Source organism: Chaetodon auriga, chromosome 2, assembly GCF_051107435.1.
Source record: "Chaetodon auriga isolate fChaAug3 chromosome 2, fChaAug3.hap1, whole genome shotgun sequence".
NCBI classification, from domain to species: domain Eukaryota; kingdom Metazoa; phylum Chordata; class Actinopteri; order Chaetodontiformes; family Chaetodontidae; genus Chaetodon; species Chaetodon auriga.
The window spans coordinates 15680338-15706472 of NC_135075.1; the positions used below are offsets into that span (position 1 = coordinate 15680338).

At 42.9% G+C, this 26135-nt stretch overlaps 3 protein-coding genes across 5 annotated transcripts; 2 read left to right on the forward strand and 1 right to left on the reverse strand.

The window, feature by feature from the left end:
• Positions 1-413: 413 nt before the first annotated feature.
• On the reverse strand, positions 414-8615 carry LOC143337630 (RNA-binding protein 5-like). 3 transcript variants are annotated; one of them, XM_076757287.1, is made up of 25 exons: positions 8504-8615; positions 7923-7976; positions 7680-7839; positions 7412-7561; positions 7173-7242; positions 6472-6545; positions 5655-5738; positions 5309-5369; positions 5091-5159; positions 4845-5005; positions 4656-4753; positions 4286-4373; positions 3797-3865; positions 3605-3686; positions 3407-3510; positions 3148-3277; positions 2776-2873; positions 2525-2680; positions 2285-2434; positions 2111-2185; positions 1845-2024; positions 1575-1649; positions 1379-1479; positions 1044-1173; positions 414-853 (listed from the first exon to the last, which is right to left on the reverse strand). In XM_076757287.1, the coding sequence occupies exons 2-25, from the start codon at positions 7937-7939 to the stop codon at positions 728-730; spliced, it is 2508 nt and encodes an 835-aa protein (XP_076613402.1). In that variant the 5' UTR covers positions 7940-7976; positions 8504-8615; the 3' UTR covers positions 414-727. The 3 variants fall into 3 exon arrangements, with proteins under 3 accessions (XP_076613402.1, XP_076613410.1, XP_076613418.1); XM_076757295.1 differs by having other exon boundaries at positions 2111-2182; positions 8504-8608; XM_076757303.1 differs by having other exon boundaries at positions 3605-3659; positions 3782-3865; positions 8504-8606.
• An 844-nt stretch (positions 8616-9459) lies between these two features.
• Positions 9460-12961, forward strand: emc3 (ER membrane protein complex subunit 3). Its single transcript, XM_076757315.1, has 9 exons — positions 9460-9694; positions 10123-10294; positions 10408-10465; positions 10614-10707; positions 11084-11188; positions 11308-11389; positions 11517-11596; positions 11974-12056; positions 12141-12961. The coding sequence occupies exons 2-9, from the start codon at positions 10140-10142 to the stop codon at positions 12267-12269; spliced, it is 786 nt and encodes a 261-aa protein (XP_076613430.1). The 5' UTR covers positions 9460-9694; positions 10123-10139; the 3' UTR covers positions 12270-12961.
• Positions 12962-13313: 352 nt separating this feature from the next.
• Positions 13314-25950, forward strand: usp4 (ubiquitin specific peptidase 4 (proto-oncogene)). The gene is made up of 22 exons (XM_076757329.1): positions 13314-13502; positions 14834-14961; positions 15093-15223; positions 15304-15430; positions 15570-15715; positions 16782-16843; positions 16970-17116; positions 18462-18579; positions 18690-18863; positions 18973-19131; positions 19517-19741; positions 20001-20084; positions 20212-20306; positions 20409-20591; positions 20872-21098; positions 21253-21474; positions 21567-21637; positions 21720-21835; positions 21945-22094; positions 22996-23099; positions 23507-23595; positions 23797-25950. The coding sequence occupies exons 1-22, from the start codon at positions 13351-13353 to the stop codon at positions 23917-23919; spliced, it is 3033 nt and encodes a 1010-aa protein (XP_076613444.1). The 5' UTR covers positions 13314-13350; the 3' UTR covers positions 23920-25950.
• Positions 25951-26135: the final 185 nt, after the last annotated feature.

Sequence of the window (26135 nt, forward strand, 5' to 3'; positions counted from 1 at the left end):
ACATGCAGCTCACTCACTAAGCCTTAATAACACAACATGGCAGGAATCACCACACATTCTCAGGTAACTTGGAGGACTGACAGCTTGCTCTCCGGCTCTCAGTCCACCTTGACCTTTACATATCGATCTTGGAGTTCATTAACACCAGTCACACTTCTTTATGGCACAGAGTCCAGTGATTGTGTTAAAGCCTATGAGCATTAACTTGGTGCGCTGCTGCTTCTTGAAAAGTAAAAGCCATGTGTCCAATCTTCAAGACATTACGAGTCACGATGAAGGGCCGCGTGGCACTGAATCATTTAATCACCTGACACATCAGACTGCAACTCTGCGTAGTGTTTCCCATCCAAGTTATTCTTCTTATAACGAGATGTTTCTTATGAAGGGAGAAAACATCGCGCAGACATGCATCATTGAGCACAAAGGTCAGGTTTAATTGTCTCGTTGACCTTTTAGATCTTTTAACAAACAAAACCTCAGCAGGTCCACGTAATTTTACGTACAAACACTGTACAACATTTACACGTTCAGTCAGCTGAAAACACTCTGGCTGACGGGATATGTAGAGCGGTATTAAACGAAACTACGTTTTCTATAAATAGAGAAGATAGAAATTACAGTTACAGTCTGCACAGGGGGATTCATTTCACAGTGGGATCGTTTGGCCGCAAAATTAAAAATGAATTTTAATTTCCCGGTTCAGTCTGATTACGTTTCTCTCTCCTGCTCACTCGATCTCGGTGAAGCGTGAGAACATGGCCTTACGAACGGCATCCTTGTAGGTGTCAGATGCTGAGAGTTCGTATGAGCTTCCTTTAATACCCAGGCCTGTGCCCTTGGTCCTTAATGAAGCCTGTGGGGAGAAGCGGAGACGGTCATTAGAGGAGACAGATTGGACACAGGTCGCCCTGAGGTAACGGTGTTAATTGCTTTGTGAGCGAAAAAGAACACACTGACATGCATATTCCATCTGTTAGGAGCTGGTGGGGAGAGGAGCGTTAATTTGAAGAAAAATGTAAAGGAATTGTTGTCGGCCTCCTCACCGAGATGGGAGTGGTGATGCCCTGCTGGTGGCGCCCCAGACCTTTGCCTTCCTGCCAGCCCATTGCTTGCAACATTTTGCTCCCGATATTATCGCTTGTCAGGCCGTCTTTGGTGGGCTGTTCATAGTTTCTGTTGAAGGTGAATAACAGGAGATGTTAAAACTGTACAATTAGAGGCAGGAGCTGTTAGCACCCAGGTGTTTGTAGCCATTGATGCTATTTGCACCCAAACCATGACTGTTTCCTAAACCCAAACAAGCACTTTGGTTGTTGAAAAGTGTCTACTTGTGAAATGTTGCTGATGGTTTGCAGTGAGACTAAACTCCTCCCCTTACACTGTCGGGGCTGGCGGCTGATAGAATTTCCTCTTCGGTGCAGGAGGTTCAGGAACGCCGTACTTCTCCCTTCGCTCTGCAGCTCTGTCTCTGTATTTCAGCTGTTCAAATGGCCGTGAAACGTTATCATTATTACTATTCAATGTGTCCCTCATTGCTAAAATCACTGATGGGTACAAATTATTGGTCCAAATACCTCAGTTTCTTTCCTCTCCAGCTCCTCCAGCTCGGCTTCTGTGAGTTTTGATCTTCTGTGAATTTCCAAGTTTTGCTAAAACAAATGAAAGCAGCTTGACTTCCCATCATATCATATTCACACACACTCACGCACACACATTCGGGACAGTATAAGTTCCATAACATCCTTTAAATTTTGCACTGGAGCTCTATACACTGAACAGATGGCAGCGCCCAGAATATTTATGGCTACTTGCGGATTAAACGCCTGCTGTTTCTCCATCCTCACCTTGTGGAGGTCAGAGAGCTGCTGGTGACGCAGCAGAGCCTCTTTGTTGGGGAACTGCCGCCGACACAGCAGGCACACCATCTTCTTCCAGTCTGTTATTCTTCCCTCTTCATGCGCTGCTCGATCCAAGGCGCTCTCCTCTGCGTCGCCTTCTCCGTTGTAACCAGCAACCAGACAGCTCTGGAATATGACGGGTAAAAGGTCAAGTGTTATTTTCCATTAATAATTGTGGAGCGGGGACATAAAGGCAAACCCAAAACACAAACCTTAGCTGAAGTGTCCTGTTCTGGGATCTTACATTGCTGAGTCACGAGGGACGTCATGTCAAAACCTCCCATCTGCTAAAAGGAAGCAACAAATCTCATCAACACATAATACACACCACAGGCTGGCGACAGAGTCAGAGTATAACACCGATGCAATCTGTGACCACTTAATACCTTTTTCTCAAAGAGAAAGAAACCCGCGTCGGCAGCTGCGGACTCCTTCCTGTCCTCCTCCTTGGACGGTCCTAAGCTTTGTGAACTGCTCTTTAAACTTTCTTTTTGCTTATTGCAGCTTTTTGCCCAGCGTGCCATGTCCTTTATGATCTGCAATTATATTAAGTACAGATATCATTTTAACGGCAAGGTATGAGCCATACAGAAACAACTTTTTTTTTTTTTCTAAGTGGCATTTACTTGCTGTGCAGACTTGTTTTTGGGCTTCTCTTTTTTGTCTCTTGGCTCTTTGGACGCCGCCTCTGTGCTTGTGTCGAGTTCAGTCGATGCAGGGACGTACGTCTGCTTTTCACTGACCCAGTAGAGGTACTGCTGAGTCTCAGAGTTGTAGAAGTACTGTTGATGACAAGCATAATGAATTGCATAAACAGTTTTGGATAAAAGAAATGACATGTTGACATCGATGTACGCTAAGACCACAGGACACCCACTTGGCTGCTGGGATCATAGTACAGGCCGGTCTGTGCGTTGTAATAGTAACCTGAAGGCTCATTGTACTGGTATGTGGAGGCGTCAGGGGCAACGAGAGCTACAAAGACAGAAATTTTAAGTTTGGAATTCCTTTACATCCACAGCAATCAATATATATTGTCACTTTTCTTTATTCTACCAGCTGTTCATTTTAACTTTGATTGTTCTGTATGTTTTGATCATGATTATTTAATGCTTGCTAATGCTAATTAGCTTCAATGCTACACGTATGAAACAAAATATGCTTTTTAAAATGGCATAAAATTGATCAGAGGTTGATCTCTTCATTCACATACAGAGGGGCTGACTAGAGTGTAGCTGACTAATGTTACCTGTTGTGTTAGCAGTCGGAGCAGCACAGACGGTAGCTGCAGCAGTGGAAGGTGCTGGTGTGACCAGTGATGCTGTGCAGACACTCGCAGCCTCTTGTTCTGCATCAGCGGTCCTCACTAACAGATGTGACTGAGAGTGAGGGGAAGAAAAAAAAATACGATTAGCTTTTGCATCCACCATACAACACCAGGCTACTAAACTGTGAATTACTGGTGTTGTGTTCCCAGCACATGGATGCCGTATTAATACGCCGTCTACCTGTAAGGCAGGCTGGCTGATGATGGCAGGCTGGTAAAGTTGAGCCGCCTGGGATATGACAACACCTGTGGTGGCTGGGATCAATGTCTTCATGTCTGGAGCAGCTAAAGACAGTTGGTAATGATAAAATTAGCTATCTGAGCCATGGTATAAAAATTTTGTCAAAATATCTCAAGAGGGACAGACGGCTCTTATTACCTCCGAGTAATCCATCTCCAGTGACAGCAGCTGATCCTTCAGGCTGCTGCTGCTGCTGCTGCTGCTGCCATAGATGATAATTCTTTCCATGCATCAGAGGAAAGAAAACGTTACATCAATCATTGCTCTTCCTTGTTCACTGTCACGATAGATAGTCTCTATAAAATAGTCTATAACAGACTGTGCACTGACCTGTGTTTGCTGTGCAAAGGCCTCTGGAAGAGTGATGTAGTCAGAGGTGGTACCTGGACCTTGCTGTATCTATAAGAAAATACAGAGATGAGAGCAAAGTCAGTAACAACACAGAAATCCCACTTAAAACATGTCAAGATGCAAATCAGTGTGTGAATTCAGCAGACCTTCCCTGCAGCTTACAGACATAGTATTAAAACCTGCACATTAAACTCCTCGAAGCAATCTCTTTATAGCCAACAAACCAACACTTACATACATTTATGTTCCTCAGGGCCCCCATATAAACTGACTGGCAAACAAAAATAATGAGCTGAAAGCTGTATACTTTTTTTTCTAAGTAAGATCAGCAAGACAGCAAACATCTGACATCTAAATCTAATCTACTCTAACTTCAGGGAGTCATGTGATTTAGCTTTAGTCTCCTTCTTACTTTTAAAGCTTTACATTACTTAGAAATACAAAATAACACGAGTGAAAGTCTGATACCTGGCTGGATGACCACTGAGCAGCAGCTATGGCTGTGCTGGCAACAGAGAGCGCCGTGGCTCTGATCCCATCGGGCTGCACTGAGTCTCTGGAAAGGACACAGATCGATTAGTCAAACCTTCATTTTTCAGCACATGCAGGATGAAAATTTGTCCTGCGTTGGCTTTACATTTACTAGCATTTGCAAAATGTGATAAACAGTGTAAAACAGAAATGAACACATTTGATTCTGTTTTTAGTGCACAACCACACAAATGAATAGAAATAGCTGCAGTTTGCTATATGGGTTAAAACTCCGGTGCAGATCCAAAAGAGCTTACATGTCCTATATTCATAGAAAGCTGAATCAAACAGTATGTGTATGACTCACTTCCTCGCACTCTTGGCAAAATCCACCCCAATTGTTTTTCCATCCAGTTTCAGGGGCGGCTGAAGGCTCTGGAGAACGGTGAGCAGCTGAGAAGCCTCCTACAGAAGAAGCAAAGATTTAAGATCGTCACACGTGTGTACACCCCTGAAAGAAATCATTACAGTATGACTACTGACAGAAATAACATACCAAGGGAGTTGAGAGCTGAACGAAGGCAAAGCCTCTGTTCTGTCCTGTTTGCTTGTCTTTGATGAGGCGGATGTTGCCCGCTGACAGGTTGGCATAGGAGGCCAGCGCGTTCAAAATTCCATCAACAGTTGAAACAGGGCCAACGTTTCTCAAAATGATTGCTGTAAACAAAAATACATTCATGAATAAATGCTGACCAGAGGAATGTAACATTTGACTATGTGATGGAAAAAAAAAAACACTCACTGTCTCCAATGCACTCTCCTTGCTGTTGAGACTCAGCATTCAAACCACTCGATCCCGGTGACTCCCGCTCTATAGTCAGCAATGACAAAGTAGAGTGACACACTCTCCGTTACCATTAGTCAGTGCAAGCCACCAAAACAGAGCCAGACAGAGCGGAAGATACTTGCAGAGAGGAAGAAGAAAAATGATACTTTTGCTGTGCTGAAGTAACAACTCACCAACTTTGGTTGCTCCACACCTGAAACACTTCAGCTTCTTCCGGAAATTGAACACACCACACTACGATGAACCAAAGACAATGTTTGAGTTGCTTTTTTTTTTTCTCTTTCTTTTGATTGAAGAAGGGAAAAGCAGAAATATTCTGCGATTTCAGTGTAATACGTAAAGCATACATGCAGTTTATACAGACTATAGACATATTGGTACATAACAAGCATGACCGGAGTCCATGTCCGATAGGCCCGCTGGTTAAATATTTTTGTATGTTTTTATGTTTTAAATTTACGTTAACTCTGTTTTTCACTCAATGTATGGCATTTTTTTGAAAATAGAAAACAGACTCACTGCATTGCAAAGCCAGTTTTCAACGTTCTGTCTCCTGTTGCTGTAGTGCAGCGCAACGCTTTTCCCCTGGATCACCAACTTGTTCTGCGAAGTCAAAAGGCAACCGATTATTTCAAATTCTGATGTTTGTGGCAAATCCCATGAGTGAGAGCAGCTGGAACGGGAGAGTGGCTAGGCTTACACTCGCTGCTTCGGTAGAGTGTCTCAGGAGTAAAAGCAAACTGAGGCAGAAAGACAAGTTCAGAGAGAAAGCTGCTGTTCTGTGTATGAGGGAACAAGTTCTCAGTGTTTGGGAACGGAGTGCTGCCAGCTCGTCCCTGTCTCACTCCAGTCTTCGGATTTTAATTGGAGATGAGAAAATATCCGAGTGACTGAGCTGGAGCAGAATGTGCTATGGACTACTTGGGCCACTCTGTGAACAGGAAGCATCTTCTTCATAAGGAGAGGCAAAAGGCTCATTCGGTACAGTATTTTCTGTATTTGTTAATATGTAAGAGAACAGACAAAAGTGCAAAAACCTTTATACACTGAATCAACGCTGGATTGACAGCATACGGTAAACTAAGCAGCCGAGAGACTTTTATTCTGGCTGAAAAAGCTTCTGAACACTTTAATCAGAAGTTTAATCAACCAAAAGTGTGACATCAAAAAATGTGTACTTAGCTTTGCATGACCAAGGTTATGAGTCCTAAACCAGCAGTTCTTAGCTCTGTACATCTCAAACACTGCACAACTCTCAAAGATCAGTTACTCGTGTTGGTTAACTGGGGCTCTAATCTCCAAGAATAATTCTAAACTTGGTGATTGTTGAGGCAACCTGATTGGTCTCCATCCATCGGGTAGAATCTTGCAAGCGATAAAACTCCACGAAGGCGAAACCTCGGCTTATACCTAGAGACAGTATTCAAATATAGACGGGAGGCGTGTTAGTTAGAATGCTTTGGTGCAACATTCAAACTCACAAAGGGCTTGTACAGTCTAGAGGCCGACCGATAGTGGGTTTTTATAATGATAGCTGAAGTCGAAAGCTGATTAACTGCCCCCCCCCCCCAAAACACACACAAACACACACTTGAATCCAAGTCAGTGTATATATGGAGCCTCCATGCAAACCGGTGATGGAAGTCCCCATGTGACTGGTGGAGGCTGTGCAGCAATCAGTCACTATCGGAGCAGAGTTCCAGAGATACCGATACTTCAGATTAATCGGTTGACCTCTAGTGTAGTCCAGCTCAAATTGTAGCTGGGAAGGATGCTTACAAGGTCATGGGCATGGTGGTACATTTTGTTTATCATAGCAAGTAATGTCTGTATAAAAAGAGTAGAGGTATGGTACAAACACTTACCTCCTTACCTGACCCTATCATCAAAACCAGACAGTCTAGATAACACACATGATCTGTTTGACAGTTGGAATATGAAGCTCTTTTTCAGGGATGTCGATACAGGAGGTGAAGTGGGTCATAAGGCAGAGCATGGAGGCGAATGTGAGACACTCCTCTGAACAGCGACACTCACCTCTCCTTTTCCTCATCAAGCGAATTTCCACAGGCTGTGGTCCCGGCAGCTGCTCGAGCACTGAGCGGATCTGGAGAATGGAGGCAGAGGGTCAAACTCATCTGACATCACAGAGGATCTCAGGTGTGACTGATTCCAGGTCAGATTACAGGTTTGATCTTTGTCTGCTTGCTTGCAGGTGATTTGGTGCTCCACATGAAGTGTTCATGGGAAAGTCGGAGCTCTAGAGAGACACTTACATCATCCTCTGTGACGTTCAGAGGGAGACCCCTCAGCATAATAGTCTTGCTCTCCTCCTCCTGCTCCATGTTGTAGTGCTGGTCTGGATAATCCCCATCGTATTCATCATCAGATCGGTCACTGTTGCGCCGTTTTCGGCCCCTTTGTTGCTGACAAAAAACAACAACAAACAAACCCAAAGCTGTTATCATTTAAGTTCAGACTCTTTGTATTCTTTTGCTACAGGTGTGAGTGTGTCATGAGCTTACAAAGCTTCTAGTCACTCACCTCTGGACTGTCTCTGTCTCTGCGCTCTCGATGTCTATCGTCACCCCAGCGATGATCATAATCCCTCTCCATGTCTCTACCTCTTCGTCTCTCCTGCCACTCTGGATCATCTCTCCTCCCATCTGAACCATATCTCCCACTACGTTCACCCCGACTGAGCCTGAAAAAGAGAAGGAGCACCAGTGAACTATAAGAATTAACTGGATACCATGTGCTCTTTTACACTGGATACGTTCATCTTACCGTCTGTCAGCTCCCATGGTTTAGTGTGGAGAACACACGTTTGATGAAGAAACTCTGTAGAAACATCAGAAGATTTGTTTTAGCCATTGAATCACTATTAAAAACAGCTGTTTGACCTCAGCCAGGAAAAAGCTCAGATTAACATAGATATTAATAGAAAGATGCTTTATTACTGGAACTGAGCTATGCTTTGATTTGTTTAACCTTCTACTGAGTGAGTTGATGGAAACAGCTGCAATTTCTCTATTTTCCGCTGCATTCAGTAAAAATATGGAGGGCTGAGGTCAAAGATGAAGCCGAGCCAGGCTTCAAATGCAAACCACTGATACCAAACTAATAATACCTAATACCAAAACGAAATTTAACGACAGGATAACTGGTCTACTGGTCGTTTAACGATGGCCACAACCTCCTGAAACAAGCTTATACAATAGCAAGAAGGCCACTTTAGCATTAGCAATGCGCAACTGATGTTAGCTTTAACGTTAGACGGACACCCTATGGGTCAGCTAGCGTAGCCTTGAATAACTTCGCTTACGTTAGCTGTTAGTTTCAATCCCGTGTTATTTCGTGTTACATACCGTTTAACACCACTACTTGCTGGTTTTGATAATGACCTCATACAATATTTTGTTTTTTTAGTGCTTCCGGTCAGTCAGCAGAAGTCTTCTTCTTTTAGAAATGGCCGCTGGCAAACAGATGAACCGCACATTACCCCACCTACTGGTGTGGATGGGAATAGGTGGATACAAAGTATAGTGTGGTCTGGCTGATTAAATGTGAAACACAGTACAAACAAGTAAATACATGCATGAATAATAAGAGATGTGTAAGTGTAACATGAATTACTTTCTTTTTTAGGTATGTATGACATCATACCTTCTGTTGGGCCATGCTGTCCCAGTGCAAACACTCTGTATACCTGTGAGATGATTGTATTACAGAATCATCTACTGTCCTTAAAAATATATAGATATTACAGTAATTAATATAAAAGTGTGCAATAATATGTAACTAATAATATGTGTTACTGCCAAATGTAAATGTACACAGGCTGTTTACATTAACAGTTTGAGGTGCCTGAACACACTCAGCCAATAAATCTGGCTCTTTTTCTGATCCCTTTAGAAAGATGATAAGAGTTTGAATCCGTATTGCTTTGTGTGTAACATACCTCTTTTAGCCTCTGCATTGTTGATATCAACCACTCCTCTTTGTATGTTTGTCTGCCTCTTTATGATGTTTAATTATATCTACATGTGCACCAGTGAAACTACAATAAGAGATGGTTTGAATTATACAAAATGTACAATGTTATTAACTTCAAATAAAATTGTTCAGACTTGGGAACAACTAAAGAAACCGATTGAAAACACTATTATTCCTCTCTTTTGCTGCCAAAGTGTAACTACGTCACCTAATATTATCTGAAAGGTACTGTCGTGGACCACAGGCTGACACATCGCAGGCAGAGGGTCGCCGGCTGGCCCGGGCAGACACTTCCCCCATCACCGCGGGGTGGCGCTGCCGTCCCGGTGAGATGCGGATGAGCTGCAGAAGCAGAAATCTGCTCTCATCCCTCGACCGAACACCACTACGCGATGGCCGCGGAACTGGATGCGAACTGTTAAAATATTACTTGTTTTGCTTAACTAACTCGCATAGCGCATGATTTTCGTCTGTGACAGCTGGGGAAAACACAACAAGTGGTGGTCGCTGCGCTAAGACGACGGCCAGCTCCCACCAACTGTGACCCGGGCATCAGGAAGAAGGTAGCCAGCTGGCTAACGTTAATATTAGCGAATCCCAAATGTTAGCATCGGCTGTGTCAATCAGTGGTAGTGTTATACATGATTGCTATCGTTTTATTAAATAACATATCGTTTCCACTTTGGGAAACTGAGCTTGTTTACCTGATAACGCGCGTTCATTAGCTTGATAACGTAACGTTACGTATGATTGACATTACCTTAATGACGCTGGCTGGCTAGCTTAGCTAAACGGACTGACAGCCCATCCCTCTGCGCTGTCGGGGAGTGTGAGTCGTAGCTTGACAGGACAGCTTTTCGATAATTTGTCAAACTACTACAGTGAGCAGTCCTCGCATTAGTTAGACGAACAACAAGCTGCGTTAAACTTTTCTGCTAGCTACCGAAAGTGTTTCTCTGACGCTCACCTTGCTGTGTCTGTGACTCTGCAGTTAAGCTAACAGGCTGTATGGCTGAACCGGAGCTCCTGCTGGACTCCAACATCCGACTCTGGGTGGTGTTGCCCATTGTCTTCATCACCTTTCTTGTCGGGGTAATTCGTCATTATGTGTCCATTCTTCTCCAAAGTGACAAGAAGTTGACGTTAGAACAGGTTTCTGACAGGTACGTAACCTTCAGTTGTGTGGTTGATCATTAAAAAACATTAAAAAAAAAAAAAAAAAAAAAAGTTGCAGTTCATTTGAATTAATGTGTTCATGCTGCATCTCCAAATCCAGCCAGGTTCTTATTCGGAGCAGAATTCTCAGAGAAAATGGAAAATACATTCCCAAACAGGTAATTTTTGTTTCATACATATTATTCCTCATCCAATGACTTCTCCTCATTATTGTTTAAAATGCAGGAAATACGATAAACAAAACCATTTATTTGTCACGGCTACAGTGTGTGGGACGATGTTGCTGAGAATCTCTCTTTGTTTTAGTCATTTTTGATGAGGAAGTTCTACTTCAATAATCAAGAAGATGGATTTTTCAAGAAGACCAAAAGAAAGGTTGTGCCACCCTCTCCAATGACAGGTAATCCTTTTAAGTGTTTAGTTGTATACAGCATATGATGACGCAGTCTTCAGTGTTATACTCCACAGTGACCCACCACGAAGAAGAGCATTTCAATGAAAAATGAAAAGCAATTAAATATAATAGTAATATTCCAAGTTAAGTCTTTTCTTCTCCTATATCATCTTGTCAGAAGTGGTGTTCATTTTTCTCTTTGGTTAATTATTAGAATTTGTCCAGAACAACTAAAAGAAGATAAAAATACTATTAAACCAACCTGTATGAGTAAAAAACTACAGACTACAGCACAAGAGAACCAAAGTGCCCATTTCTCAGGTGTTTATTGCTTTATGTCTGTGTTTATGTGTATTTTGTTTCACTCTGTTTCTTAACACAGATCCCAGCATGCTGACAGACATGATGAAAGGGAACGTTACCAACGTGCTTCCCATGATCCTCATCGGAGGCTGGATCAACTGGACCTTTTCAGGATTTGTAACAAGTAATGCGCCCACTCTCTTGCAACTTCTGGTGCAGAATGCACAACAAAAGACTTCACTTGTCTCACTGGTAGATAAGATATTTTGACATTGAGTTCTTTCTGTACCCTTTTTCCTACAGCTAAGGTTCCCTTCCCCCTCACTCTGCGCTTCAAGCCTATGCTGCAGCAAGGAATAGAGCTGCTCTCACTGGATGCCTCCTGGTAAACTAATAAAACAAGATCTGTAGAGATGTACTACATTAGTCATTATCTGTTAATATCAATGTGCTGAAGTTTTTGTATGAATGTCTTATCATTTGTTCTGTGTCTGTGTGCGTTTATCATCAAGGGTGAGCTCAGCATCATGGTATTTCCTCAACGTCTTTGGACTACGAAGCATGTACTCATTAATTCTGGGCCAAGATAATGGTAATTTTTGCTAATTTCAAGATAATTTTGAGTGTTCTGTTGGTTTGAAGATGACATGAAAATGTTTGATCTACTTGTGCTGATTCAACACAACAGTACCAACCCTGTAATACTACATGTTATTTGATTCACTCTTCATAATATTGTCCACTTGAACTTAAGCTCTTAATGTTAATGATGAATGCTATGAACGGGAATATAACAATATCTAATTTTAAATGTAAGGTTTAGCTGCAGATGAATCCTAGCCAGTGATATTTACACATCAATTAAACCTCATAGTCTGAGTAAAGCCTGTGGCTTTGGTGAACGCTGTGATGCTTTATCTATAGTGAAACAGCTTTGCATTCAGATTATTATGTTGTCAATCCCCACAGGTGCAGATCAGTCGAGGATCATGCAGGAGCAGATGAGCGGTGCTGCCATGGCCATGCCTGCAGATACAAATAAAGCGTTCAAGGTACATACCGTCGTTTCAGTGTAATTAATTAGCGAGGGTGTGCTTTGCTCGGCTGTTCATGCAATGTCTTTCTTTGGATTTCAGGCTGAGTGGGAGGCACTGGAACTGACTGACCATCAGTGGGCGCTGGAGAGTGTAGAGGAGGATCTGATGAGCAGAGAGCTGGACTTTGATGGCATGTTTAGCAAGGAGTTGCCCAGTGGCATCTTCTGATGGCCTGGTGACTTCTACTTGGAGCCTTCAATTTGAATTTTGATCATTGCAGGGATTTGCTTTTGGTTAAAACCACAGAGATGGGACAAATCCTTCATGTTATGCAAAGTTTACATTCACTCGTTTGTGGTCCTTTTCACGTGTTACCTTTCCATTTCTGTCCATAAAATATCTGAAATGACTTAAATACACTGGTTCTACTGCTGTGTCCTGCATAATAGAAAGCATTGCTTTGTTATCTCACCTTTTAGACACCGAGATGTTTGGGAGAAGCTAAGTGGCTTTTTGCTTATTGAAATGATTATTATTAGCTTGCAACTGTACACCATCATCATGCCATTAGGTAATAGAATGTGAACTATGTAGTCCTTTTTTTTTCTTATGTCATGCACAGCTAGACTAGCTGACTCAATTTTCATGTATTGTCATCATATTTAAAAATTCTACCATTTTACAGGTCTGAATGATGTTTATTTAACTATACTTTAACAATGTTTAATGACTCCTTGGTTTAGATAGATCAGCTGCTGTGTGTCTGCTGCGTGAAGTTGGAAGCAGACCCAGAACTGATTAGTGATTGGCAGAGAACATGTTGTGTGATTGAAATATTGTGTTTTTGAAGTATGTAGACAGTTTATTTTGTAATGTAACTCCCCCGTGTTTTGTACAGCATAAAGCCTGTTTTGACTAAATACTCGGTTTTATTTGTTGTAATGCACCCAACACGTTTTATTACCCTTTATATGGAAACGAGTAATTTGACAAATATTTCAGTCAGCCGTCACATTTTGCAAAGCTGAAGCTGAGGTTTGTGCATGCTCCAGAAAGTGCTCCCAGGTCGTAACACTACACGGGTGTTTTTGTAAAGTAACCCTATGATTGACTGCTGGTCGTTTAACATCCGGCTGTCCTGTGTGACTGACTGATGTGGCGGTGGTGATGACAGCAGTCATGTTGGAGTGCTACAGCAGCGACAGGCAGCTGATCGTAGAGGAAGAGCGTTTCCCGTGATCAGCGCTCTGATGCTCGCCCAAGCGCGTCTCTTCCGTCCGCGCGCTCCCGATACCGGCACATTCGCTACATGATGGCCGAGGGAGGCGGACCCGAGTCGGGTGGCGCGGCAGACTCCGACTCGGAGCCGGTAGCCGCTCAAATGCCAACTCCTTCAACCGAAAGTCAAAAACAGACTATTGGGTCACTTTTGAAAACAACTCTAAGAAAGGGCGACGAATGGTAAGAATCGGCGACGGCCGACGATACCTGGGTGTTTCAGCTAGCGTTAGCTAGCTAACGTTAGCTAGTGAGAAACAGGAAATGCTAACACGCTAAAGCTAGCAAGCTAACGATACCAATGGTTGCAAGTGTGAAAACGAAAGCTGCTGTGCACCGATATTTTGTTTAACAAGTTAGCACGCTAGTTGCTAGCCAGCCCGACTTTACAATTTCTCTGTAAGGAGTGGTGCCTCAAGTAAAAGCTATTAACGCTGGCCTTAAAAAGCCAAACCAACATGCCAAGCTAAGTGGCTTATTTGTGTAGTACTGAAACATAAATGCCTGTTTTGTGACAAGTTAGGTGACGTTGGCTGATGTGGTGGCTAGTCGGCTGGTAGAATAGGCCCTGGATTCATATGTTAGGTACTCCTGCCAGTCAGACCGGCTCATTGTGAGTTTAATAGCATCAAATAATCCATTTGACGGGAATGTAATGCGATGTCGTTACCCGCTTGTAGTGACATGCCAGTTGAAGTTGTCTTACAGGTTTCTTAACTGTCCAGCTACATGTGCTAACTAACATTGTTTCAGATCATTGAGACCGTCCGGGCCTGGGCATAGCGCAGCCAGATGTATGCGAGGCTTCACTTCATCCGTTAAGCATTATAATAGAGAAATGTCAGATGAACAAGCATTTCAGTTGCTTTGTTTGTTGATAGAAATGGCCACTAAGGGGAAGAGCACGTCGCCTTTATTATGTCTGTCAGCTGTAGCTACTTGGTAAACATGCCCAATAGTTGCTGAAAATAGACAGGTACCGCCTATAGACAGTGTTTCATGATACTCTTGTTGAACTGAACTACCATCTCATGTTATTCAAACTGAACTGTGTGATTTTCCATAAGCACAGTGAAACTGCTGCATAACATGGGGAAATCAACCTCAGATTTAAGGGTAAAGATCATACACCTTACTTTGACTGAGACACCTGAAACAGTGTTTCCATGACCTAGCGTCTTACTATGTGAATACTTGCTAACAAGCCTAATAGGCTAAAGGAGATTCTTGCTTGGGAGGAGATTAAGTCGAACTAGCTTGCTGTTGCTATATCTGCAAATGCCGTGGTAGATTGGTGTTGCATAATGTTCTGGATTGGCATAGGGCTGAGTGCAGTGTCTCTGTAAACCCCATGCATTGTGTCATCTTTTGACCCTTTTCTGTCCTTGATATCATAAACATATCAGCTGACCAAAACATCCTTTATGATGTTTCAGAGAATCAGGAGAAACAACTGTGGCTGTCTCAAAGTGTGATATGTTTGTTATTAACTGTTATCAAAAATGTTGTTTTAGGTATCTTATCGACAGCCGGTGGTTCAAACAATGGAAGAAGTATGTGGGGTTTGACAGCTGGGACATGTACAATGTTGGTGAACGTAGCCTCTATCCAGGACCAATTGATAACTCTGGGCTGTTCTCAGGTAAAACTCTCATCTTTAAACAAACATCTATTGGGTGTTAATTTTTACTGCTCTTGAGAACAGCACAAATCCCACTTGGTGCTTAAATGTGCTGCTTTTCGGCCTGTAGTCATTATTCTTTCCCCTTAAAGACCAGGAGACCCAGGCCCTGAAGGAGCACCTTATAGATGAGCTGGACTATGTCCTTGTACCCACTGAGGCATGGAATAAGCTTGTCAGCTGGTACGGCTGCCTTGATGGCCAGAGACCCATCGTCAGGAAGGTAATGCTAGTCAAAGATATTTTTTTTTGGTTCGACCATTCATTATGAATTGGCTCCTAAATATTTTCTTTTTTCTCTAGGTTGTTGAACATGGCATGTTTGTCAAGCACTGTAAGGTGGAGGTGTATTTGCTGGAACTGAACTTGTGTGAGAATGACAACATGGACAATGTGGTCACACGTCATTTCAGTAAAGCTGATACTATAGGTGAGAGTTATAATAATGATAAATGACTGCCCACGTGCTGGAAATTTCTACATGTTGTTCTGTCATTGAATATGTTTTGTGTAAAAAATAAACAAGCAGGAAAGACATTAAGCAAGTCCTACTAATCTCCTCTTTGCAGACACTATAGAAAAGGAGATGAGGACGCTGTTCAATATCCCATCGGAGAAGGAGACACGGCTCTGGAACAAATACATGAGCAACACCTACGAGCAGTTGAACAAGCCAGACAGCACTGTACAGGATGCTGGTCTCTTCCAGGGGCAGGTAGCGTAGAGCTGCGTTATTCAAATAACCTTCAGATCACTGATAGGCTCTCTTCCTCATTTCTTTTGAAGAGCACCGCAGCCCAGTAACGTCCTGGCACTCTCTGTGCATACATAATTCATTCACAAGCATTGTACAAAATATCAGGAACATCTGAGAGTCTAATGTAATACATTAGCCCTGCAATAAAATATATATTGTTACGGTTATATTGTGGTGGTGAGGTTACGGTTCAGTTGTGTGACAATTTTTGATGCTGAAGTTTGTGACTGGCTGTGGGTATCATAGGTGGCCAATGCTAGGCCCTTCCCCTATCTGCTTGTTTCCATTTTCAAAATCCAACAACAACAACAGCAACCTCTGAGCTATCAACCTACATGCTGATCTATGCTGAAAATGGCAAGTTACCATAACCCTAACCCGGTTGCTAATTGTACAAAAGTAAACAAGCTAACAGCGGTTACCTTTTCTTTTGCTGGAATGTAGCCATTTTAATGCCAGGCTTCGCCTCACATGCCGATTTTGACCAAAACAAGTTCCCCCTCATTTTATTTTGCAAGGGCACCATAGCTGCATGCTGGTCTTTGCACCACCCAAAACGATTGTGATTGGTTTAAAGAAATGCAAACAAGACAGCGTGTCTCCCCTATATCAGAATGATACTGAGTGCAGCCAGACCTTTCTCCAGTGCTTATACATTGCTATGGAGATAAGTCTGGCAATGTGAAACTAAGATATTAGTCTGTGAACACTGTACATGTGTTCATGCTGTTGTTCCTCTTACTCCTGTAGTTTATGGTTACTAGTTACAGTGTAACAGGCATGAAGTACATACTAAATTTATTGTAGCAGCTATTGTCCTGAAACTGTAGTATGAATGTCAAAAACAAGCTAAATACACCTTAAAGTAAGTGGAGCTGATGGAAGCACCTGCAGCTGCCAAAGCTACCAAATATTTGGCACATGTAGTAATACATGTAGTATTAAATTCAAGCCTGAGACATGATAGCTCTGGCATGAAGGCTGGTTGCGCCAGCTTGGCTCTCATTCAGCTTTTTTCCCACAGGTGCTTGTGATTGAGCGGAAGAATGAGGATGGCACATGGCCCAGACAAGCCTCCCATCCCAAGTAAGCAAATACTTTTTTTTTTTTTTTTTTTTAAGATAAGTTGAATCCTTGTGTACATTGAAGTTTGAGGTAATTTATTTTTTATACAAATCTGCACCTCTAAATGGTTGTGCTCTTCCTCACCAGATCCAGTACCACCCCATCCAGGAATTTCACTACCTCCCCAAAACTCTCCTCCAATTCAACAGCCAGTATCTCCTCAACAGTAACCAATGGGGATAGCAACTGTGGCCCTGGCTACACACTTAACAACAGCACCACCTCTGGCAACAGGCAAGAGATGTTATCTGATTTATCACCCCATCCCTGCTTCCCCAGTACACAGAGTACCATTTTTTACCTGTCCTGAGCATTTACTGTTCTCTTTATGTGGCACAGAACTGGTATACTTTGGTTTTCATTTCCAGTTATGATCACATGGGTTTGGAACAACCGCATAACAGTCTAATCTTTAATGTACTTGTGCACCAGTTACTACCTAAGCTTCTGTAGTTCCCAGTTGTTACATATCCAAAGACTCAGTGTATGTTATGATGAGACTAAATAATGTTGAAAAAAAAAAAAAAAAAACCCCTTCCAATACGCAATACACATCCAATATTTCTCATGCAGGTGCATTGTTTGGCAGATTAAGCGGGAGATTCTCACACACTGCTCCTGCTTTTGGGACATTTATTGAATCAGTACATCAGTCTAGCAGTTCAGTCCCTGCAGACCTCCATCAGAGCATGAGGTCTTTGTTAAAAAGACAGATATCTTTGTCCTTTCCTTGTGTCCTCCGGTTACACACTGCAGAATTATGAATGTGTACTTTTCCTCTACCCATAATATCATTAGCTCTCATCTTGTACTACTTCTGCTTTCCATTGTTGTGGTGTTTGTCAGTTTTTCCATAGTTATTTGCACTGTCTCATGTGTGTTTTGTGTGCTGTTAAACACACACTGTGAGAAGCAGTGCATGTCAACAACCATTTGAAAGCTGACTGGTATCAAATACATACACTAGGATGCTGCATCAGCATAGTATTAAGTCATGGTGAGGGACATGTTATGAAAGAACACACTGTAACTGTACTGTGGCAGCATGGGTCCATTACAGTGCTTACAGCATTATGGCCTCAAGGTGCTTGCATTTGCTCTTTATGACGTTCACTGCTACCTAGAGCTCTGTAGGGTAACTGAAGAGTTGGTTAACTGTTTTGTTAAACTGAAGGAAAAATATGCTGTTTCATTAGATAAAGCTTTACACTTACAACTAACTGAACTTGCATATGCCAGACCTCATTATTAGACATAAAACAATTCTGTTATTTAACATGTTTTGTTATCTGCTGTGGGATCCTGTGATCATGAGAATTTGGCCATGGATTTATATTACTGAGTGTGCTGGTATTCTAAATGAGAACGAGACTGTGGTGGTGATAGTCCAGCCAATATTCCTTGTTGACAGTTCAAAGAGGCATGCATGATAGCTGGTTACTGTTCTCTTGAGGAGGTATTTTGTTGTTTAACCAAGTACCATATTTGAATGTTGTGTTTGAACGCATGCCTGAAGTATTGGTTCATCGTGGCGCAGTGTCTCCAGCATACCAACAGTAACAGATCTGCTCTCTCACAGATTGGGGGGCTACAATTCCTACACTTCCTCCTACAACTACAGAGAGTCCCAGTCACAGCCTGGCCTATGTGGTCTCAGTAATTTGGGCAACACATGCTTCATGAACTCTGCCCTCCAGGTAAAAGAAAACCTAATGCTACAATTCCAACGTTCACTCAGAGAAAGTCAGGCGCTGTGTTTTGGGGGTATTTTGTTCACATAGTCCACTTTTTGTTCCTCCTCTTCCAGTGCCTGAGCAATGCATCTCCACTCACAGAGTACTTCCTCAATGACCAGTATGAGGCAGAGATTAACCGAGAGAATCCCCTGGGAATGAGGGGTGAGATTGCTGAGGCCTATGCTGATCTAGTAAAGCAGATGTGGCTGAGCCGCAGCAGCTATGTGGCCCCACGAACCTTCAAAGTGAGTTGTGTCAAACAGCTTTATCTGAAGGGAATTCACAGAATAAAATGTAAAAGATCCACTTGTCAGCTACAGATAACGTTAGTAAAATCTGCCTTTTTGTTTCCAGACCCAGGTGGGACGCTTTGCCCCCCAGTTTTCAGGCTACCAGCAGCAGGACTCGCAGGAGTTGTTGGCTTTTCTGTTGGACGGGCTCCACGAAGATCTGAACCGTGTCAAGAAGAAGCCTTACCTGGCCCTGAGGGATGCAGAGGGCCGTCCGGATGAGGTATAACACGCACATAGAAATGGCGTGATACCTGTTTTGAAACTGTGAACTTTTGTTTTCAGGAGTGTTTTATCTCTCAAAAAGGTCACTTAACATGTAGGTTCAGTCTGATGCTGGAATATGATGGCACTTCAATATCTGTATTCACAGCAGAGTTTTGATTCATGAAATTTAAATCAACTTTAGATTTCAAAGAGATCGACTGAGCTGCAAGGACTACTAATATCTGACAGCTAGACATACAGACAGGTCTTTGATTTTGAAGCTGCACATTGTCAGCTTTCATCTGCACCGTTTCAAAGACTTACTTTGTGATATCAAGTTGCACACTTTCTTCCAGAGGTAGGCTCAGTAGCATCTTCTAAAAGTGTCTGTGTCATTACAGATTGTTGCCAAGGAAGCCTGGACGAACCACCGCTTGCGCAATGACTCCATTATAGTTGACATTTTCCACGGCCTCTTCAAATCCACGTTGGTGTGCCCGGAGTGCTCCAAAGTGTCTGTAACCTTTGACCCGTTCTGCTACCTCACACTGCCTCTACCCATGAAGAAGGACCGTACTATGGAGGTTTTCCTGGTGCGATCGGACCCTCAGTCTAGACCCACACAGGTGAGGTGGAACTAAGCTCCAGGGTTTTTGCTCTGGACTTGAACAGTTACTGTTGAAAAGGTGTTTTGTTTTAACGCGTCATTATGAAGTAAATGTTAATTGAACAATGTAATGGATATAAATATCAGCTAACTGATGCTAGCATTCCACTTTTTGGCTTTGAACCTGGAGTTGAGCCCTGCATTTCTGATAGCTCTAGCATTTCATTCACTGGTTCACTGAATGGCTCATAACATCCCTTGTTTTCTTTGTCTTGCAGTATCGAGTGGTGGTCCCCAAACTGGGTACAGTGACAGATCTGTGCAGCGCCTTGTCCAAACTCTGTGATTTCCCTCCAGAAAATGTTAGAACTTTATCCTTTTACACCACTGCAATAAAGTGGTCCTCATACATCCAGCTTTACTTTTTCTTTGTCTTTGGTTGAAATGGAAATAGGATGCGCTAACTTTGCAATTCACTTGCGTTTCTAGATGGTGGTGGCGGACGTTTACAATCATAGGTTCCATAAAATTTATAGACGGGACGATGGCCTGAACCAAATCATGGAAAAAGATGACATCTTTGTGTAGGTCTTGTTGTTGTCGAAGCTGTCTTAAGTTAGTCACTGTGGTTGCTGTTTAATGCTAGGTGTGTGTAATGTGTTTGTCTGTGTTGTTGCACTTTGTAGGTACGAGGTACAGGAAGAGGACAGTGAGAGGATGAACCTGCCTGTATATTTCAGGGAACGCCACTCTAAACATGCCGGGAGCTCCACAAGCACCATGCTGTTTGGGCAGCCTTTACTCATCACCGTGCCCAGGCACAACCTCATAGCAGACGTTCTTTACGACAAGATCCTAGAGAGGATTGGGTAAGAACTTAACTGTGTACATAGCAAGGAAGGAAACGACATGCCCGTGCAGAGACCGTGTAAGACAAAGACTTGAAGAAGTGGAGGAAAACAAATGAATGTAGTAGCAGGAGTTGCGTAATAGGTTATCTGATAAGTGTTATCTGATAGGTGTTCTCTGTAAAACTTTTATTTGAAAAAAAAAAAAAAAGCTTTCACTGGTGTTGTGTAACTGAAGCTAGTTGTAATAAAAAGTGACTTCTGAGTGTTCTTGCTGAATCTCCCCTGTTCTCTGTTGTAGACGCTATGTGAAACACTCCCAAAGCCCCAACAGTGAGAGCAGGGCCTCAGCCTCAGCAACCTTTGCCAGCTGCAGCCAGGCTCCTGAATGTTCCACATCGTCTAGTCTCAATGCCAGCCTGGGTGGCTGTGGAAGCCCCCTGTCAGACGGGGCCTCCTGCAGTGCCAGCTCCAGCAACGGCAGCAACCACTCAGGGACCTGCAATGAAACTAATGGGCTGTATGATGGTAAGCAGCTAACAGTGTCTTTCACCGGATTTACATGAATGTAAATGAACCTCTGGTCAGGGAGGCGTTACCCATCAGCATGTTTTTATGTTGCTGTTACTTTTTAAAGCCATGCAGAAAACACACCAAAGTGATTCCATCTGCATCTGTTCAGGTGAGGAGGAGGCCATGGACCACCAGGTGAGCCCAGAGCCAGAGAACGGCCACTCCGAAGAGGAGGAAGAGGAGACCTCGGACTTGGAAAATGGGTCTAAAGGAGACACGGCCAAACTGTGCTCTTCGCCAGCCAAGCTTTTCACTTTCAGCATAGTCAACTCTTACGGAACAGCCAACATCAGCCCGCTGCCTTGTGATGGAAATGTCCTCAAACTGAATCGTAAGCGTTAATCTTTTACACTCGCACTCATCGTTTTGATTCTCCAAGCCACTTTGTGTCGACACAACCCCTCCCACCTCCTCTCTCTGCAGCACATTCCACGGTGGCGATCGACTGGGACACAGAGTCGAAGAAACTGTGTTATGATGAGCAGGAAGCAGAGGTAAGTGGGTGATTTTCATCAGACAGTCCTGTGACAGGATATGCAAACAGCCTGCTTATATTTGTGTAAATATTGCGTGCAGGCCTATGAAAAGCATGAGAGCATGCTCCAGCCCCAAAAAAAGAAGGCCACTGTTGCTCTGAGGGAATGCATCGAGCTCTTCACAACCATGGAGACACTTGGAGAACACGACCCGTGGTAAGGGCTCACATCTACACCACGGTGCAGTGTCAAACCTCCACTTTTGTCACTATCTTCGCAATAGAAGGAACCAAAATGTAGAAATGTGTTCTTTTTTTTTCTGCAGGTATTGTCCAACATGTAAGAAGCACCAACAGGCCACAAAAAAGTTTGACTTGTGGTCGCTGCCTCGCATTCTGGTAGTTCATCTAAAGCGTTTCTCCTACAACCGGTGTTGGAGGGACAAGCTGGACACAGTGGTGGACTTTCCCATCAGGTATGTAGGAAGTGTGGCTCATAGTTAAGAAAGTTCAGAACAGTGCTTTAGACTGTCTGCTCAAGGTTTTCTCGAGTGAAGTTATCTGTTCTTAGCATAATGACAATAAACATTCATGTATGTATGACAGTTTGCTGGAATATTTGGATCCTAGAGATTAACACGTCATACTTCTAAATATTGTCAAGAGTTACGCAATGCTTTAGAAAAGCAGTGTCATAGATTTTGGTCACCAAGTGTGACTCAAAGCAAAGTTGTAATCATTCATTGTATTTATGTAGAATGACGTTTGTCAGTGGAAGATTGTGCCAAGAAACTGAGACACACTGCTGTCAGTGGGACTTGTACACTAGAGGGAGCTGTCGCCTGAGACCTGAGCAATGAGGAAATACTGGATTTATTGGAGTTTCAAGAAATGGACTTTTCACCAGAGAACTGACATCATACCTCAAAGAACAATTACACCTGTGTCTTGACTGTTCTTATCTGTTCTGGCTGTGTAACTCACATAGTTATCGAAGGTGCTCTTTCAACACTGCACAAGTCAGTTGGAACAGAGCACATTTTCCCCTTTGTTTTAAAACTGAGAAGTTGCCTCAGGTTCATGCGGCCTAACGGCTGCCTGTCTCGCTCTTGGCACTGTGTGTGCAGCACATGCTCACCTCTGTTGAGGAACTTGATCCACTCGACACTAGGAAGCAGACGAAACAGAAATCCTGTTTTAAAAAAAGGCTGAGTCATGCTTACTCAGGGTGGCTCAAACATGCAGTCGGTCTATATGCTGAATGTGTTCTGTTAAATCTGTTGAGAGAATCTAGCTTTTTTTTTCTCAGATATTCTAAGTTTAGTGACTGTCTCAGTGCTGTTTTCCCCCTGTGACTGATGGTATGTTGTCTGTCAGGGATCTGAACATGTCCGAGTTCGTGTGTGACCCCAAGGCCGGCCCCTACGTATATGACCTCATTGCCGTGTCAAACCACTACGGAGGAATGGGAGGGGGTCACTGTAAGTTCATTTTTTCTTCTTTTCTGTTATTTTAATCTCTTAAAATAACCCACAGGCCAGTTTCCCTCCATGTCCACATACCATAAAGAGCTGTCAGTAACTTATTTTAACACTTTATTTACTTTCAGTCACTCTGTAGTTCTTTAGTCTTCAAACATGCTCACAGTATGTGTCAACAGATGGTCTGCTGACCGCTTTGTCTCCAGGGACACTGCGATCAGTCACATTACAATCTGGCAAAGTGTCACACATCTTTGTTCTCTGTTGACTCACTGTCAAGGGTTTTTTTTTCATGTGTGCTGCGTCCATTCATGGGGAACTGGCCTGATAAGATATTTATCTCCTCCTGGGTAACCAAATGGCCTCAGTAGCTGTTCGTTAATGCTGCTCTCCCTCTATATTAACAGACACAGCTTATGGCAAGAACAAAGTGGATGGAAAGTGGTATTACTTTGATGACAGCAGTGTCTCCTCTGCCACAGAGGACCAGATTGTGGTGAGTTTGGTCTTTAATGTTCATATATGCGCGTATGCTGTAGTTGAGTACCCTCAGAGATGCAGTATTTGGTTATGCTTGTGTTTTTGTTATCCATTGACTGATGTTTGATGGAGTTCAGCCCTCAGCCGTCTTGGCTCTCCGCCCTTGGTGTCGAGTGTCCCTGTTGTAGCGTAACCCTATCCATGTCCTCCCTATCAGACTAAAGCAGCCTACGTGCTGTTCTATCAGCGCAGAGACGAGGAAGCCCCCTCCAAACCTCAGCCTTCGGCCTCGCTGGGAGGGGCGCCAGAAGCAGCCGACGACCACATGGACACAAACTGAGGAGCCCCGACTCCGAAGGGACACGCACTGAAACACATACGGCAAATAGAGACACTCGGATGCACACACAAAGCTACTTTAGTGACAGAGGACTCCACAGACTTAACATTATTAACCCCACCTCCCCCCATATTTTATTTGATTTCTGTCTCATATGTTGTCAACTAGAGCCAACAGCCTTGTCAGAAGAGTGACCTGAGAGACTTCCTCCCTGCAGCGGGCGGCCTACTGATTCTTGAACGTAGTTTACTAGTCTGGAACTAAGAGGAGTATAGATGGATATAGATCCTCTCACTGGATGAACAGAATGTTAAAAGTGCCCTCAGATGCGTAGATCCACAAATGTTTCTGTTGTTGCCCACAACAACAGTCAGAAATATATATATATTAAAAAAAAAAAAGCCAAATGCAAATATTGTTTGAACCAAAGCGTTCCAGGGTATTTATGATGAAATGTACCAACAGATAAGACATTAGCAGGATGCTGGCGTTGTGCCGAGATTTATCCCTGATAAACTTGCTGTGCTGAGGTAAATTCAGACACTAACAGTGTGACGTGCACAAAGAACAATACATGCCATGCCTGTTGAAAGAATCCTGTGACCTTATTCACTGACCGGGGATCTTGCTGCTGCAGGCTAGCTGTGGTAGCTGTGCTCCCGGCCTACCGGGTCTGCGTTGCAATCTGAACCACAGAGGGGGATGTCTTGTTTCGAGGCTTTAAGACCTGTGTCTTTACGCGAGCTGTGGCACAAGCAGTTTTTTTTTCCAACCTCGCCCTTGTTCAGCCATCATTTTTTGTTCTTTGACACGCAGTAACGGGCTCTGCTGTCTCTCGGACGCTAAACCTATGAGAGGACTCTTACCCTTGCTAACAATTTTACTTTTTTTGTAATCACAATGCAAAAGCGGCCTTTTGATTCCTGCAACCTAACTAAAAAGGAGGCACTTTGAATTCTCCATGAGTACATGATCTACCTGCTTCTGGTGTGTCTAGACATGACAGAGTTATATGGTTTGGCCTTAGCATTAAGGGTCATGGTCTGTCATACACTTCTAGATTGTTTTAATGTGTCTTACAAACATATTTTGATTGCTGCCTGATTGGACCCCTAGCTTGCCTGCAATGGCTTGTCCTTATTAGTCTTGTACATTAATGCAGCTCTGTACTGAAATGGCTATGTTATTTGATATCTTCAAAGCACACGGAGTGAAGCAAAATAAACTAGTATAAAAGTGGTGCTTTATTCATGAAACTTGAACTTGCTCCTTGTCACGAGGAACAATCTACACGTGTCGTCAGATGGGGTCAGGACAGCAGTACCGTACCAGCATTCCCACCGAATGCCGGCATTTGGAGCCAGTAGTTTTCCTTGCAGTCATCACTACTCAACTGTTTAGTAAAACATGACAGAATTGTACCTGTTGGTAGCATAAGAAAAATAATCCCTATGTTTCATCTTTATAGACACACAAATGTCACAGGAAGCACAGTTATAACAGGTGTCTTGTATGAGTGTGACTGAGTATAAAATCCCTTTATTTATACTCAGTCCGGGGGTCTTCTAGTCAAACCAGGTGACTGTTAGTACTTACTGGATTTACTCCCATAAGTCTTGTTCTGTGGCATAAATTCTGCACTTTGTTGCATAACAGCATGTTGATATGAAGGGCCTCCAAGTGCCCTTTTAGCCGGTCGTTCCTGTCATCATTATGTCGTTCAGAGATGACTTCCTATAAATATAATCATATATGCCTATGACTAGAAAAGCTTTACGTCATATCTGTAATCCTAGATACTTAGTTGAAAACAAAAGTCAGCTGGCAAACGCAGCGAGTTTTGTTTTCTTCCCCCTAAATCATGTCAGCAATTCAAACTCAACAATAAACGAAGACTTGTAAATAATCACACTATTGAAAATAGGTGTATAAATTCTTGTCCTCATATTTATCTTATTGCCGATATCTACAGTATTTGTTTTTAACTGAAAAATATTTGAATTCAAACTACAATAAAGACTGGAAGCCTCACCAAGGTGGTTTGTTTGGAGTAATTACACGCACAAAATATATGCTTATACTCAAATGAGCCTCCATCAAAGCTGGCTTAACTTAGTGGGAGTTATGAAATAGCTGTATTGCAAAATGGTCTGTACTCGCAGGTGATGCAACCATAATTACATGCCATTCATGCTGACTTGTTGTGAAATGAACTA

Excerpts from the sequence above, each read along its gene's own strand:
- LOC143337630 (XM_076757287.1), bottom strand. Across the intron at positions 6,546-7,172 it reads CTTGATGAGGAAAAGGAGAG|GTATAAGCCGAGGTTTCGCC; the intron begins GTGAGTGTCGCT and ends TACTGTCTCTAG. Across the intron at positions 2,681-2,775 it reads ACTATGATCCCAGCAGCCAA|TACTTCTACAACTCTGAGAC; the intron begins GTGGGTGTCCTG and ends TGTCATCAACAG.
- emc3 (XM_076757315.1), top strand. The coding sequence starts at position 10,140 with ATGGCTGAACCGGAGCTCCTGCTGGACTCCAACATCCGACTCTGGGTG. Across the intron at positions 11,390-11,516 it reads CTCTCACTGGATGCCTCCTG|GGTGAGCTCAGCATCATGGT; the intron begins GTAAACTAATAA and ends TTTATCATCAAG. Across the intron at positions 12,057-12,140 it reads ATACAAATAAAGCGTTCAAG|GCTGAGTGGGAGGCACTGGA; the intron begins GTACATACCGTC and ends TTTGGATTTCAG.
- usp4 (XM_076757329.1), top strand. The coding sequence starts at position 13,351 with ATGATGGCCGAGGGAGGCGGACCCGAGTCGGGTGGCGCGGCAGACTCC. Across the intron at positions 15,716-16,781 it reads CTGGTCTCTTCCAGGGGCAG|GTGCTTGTGATTGAGCGGAA; the intron begins GTAGCGTAGAGC and ends TTTTTCCCACAG. Across the intron at positions 20,307-20,408 it reads GAAAAAGATGACATCTTTGT|GTACGAGGTACAGGAAGAGG; the intron begins GTAGGTCTTGTT and ends TGCACTTTGTAG.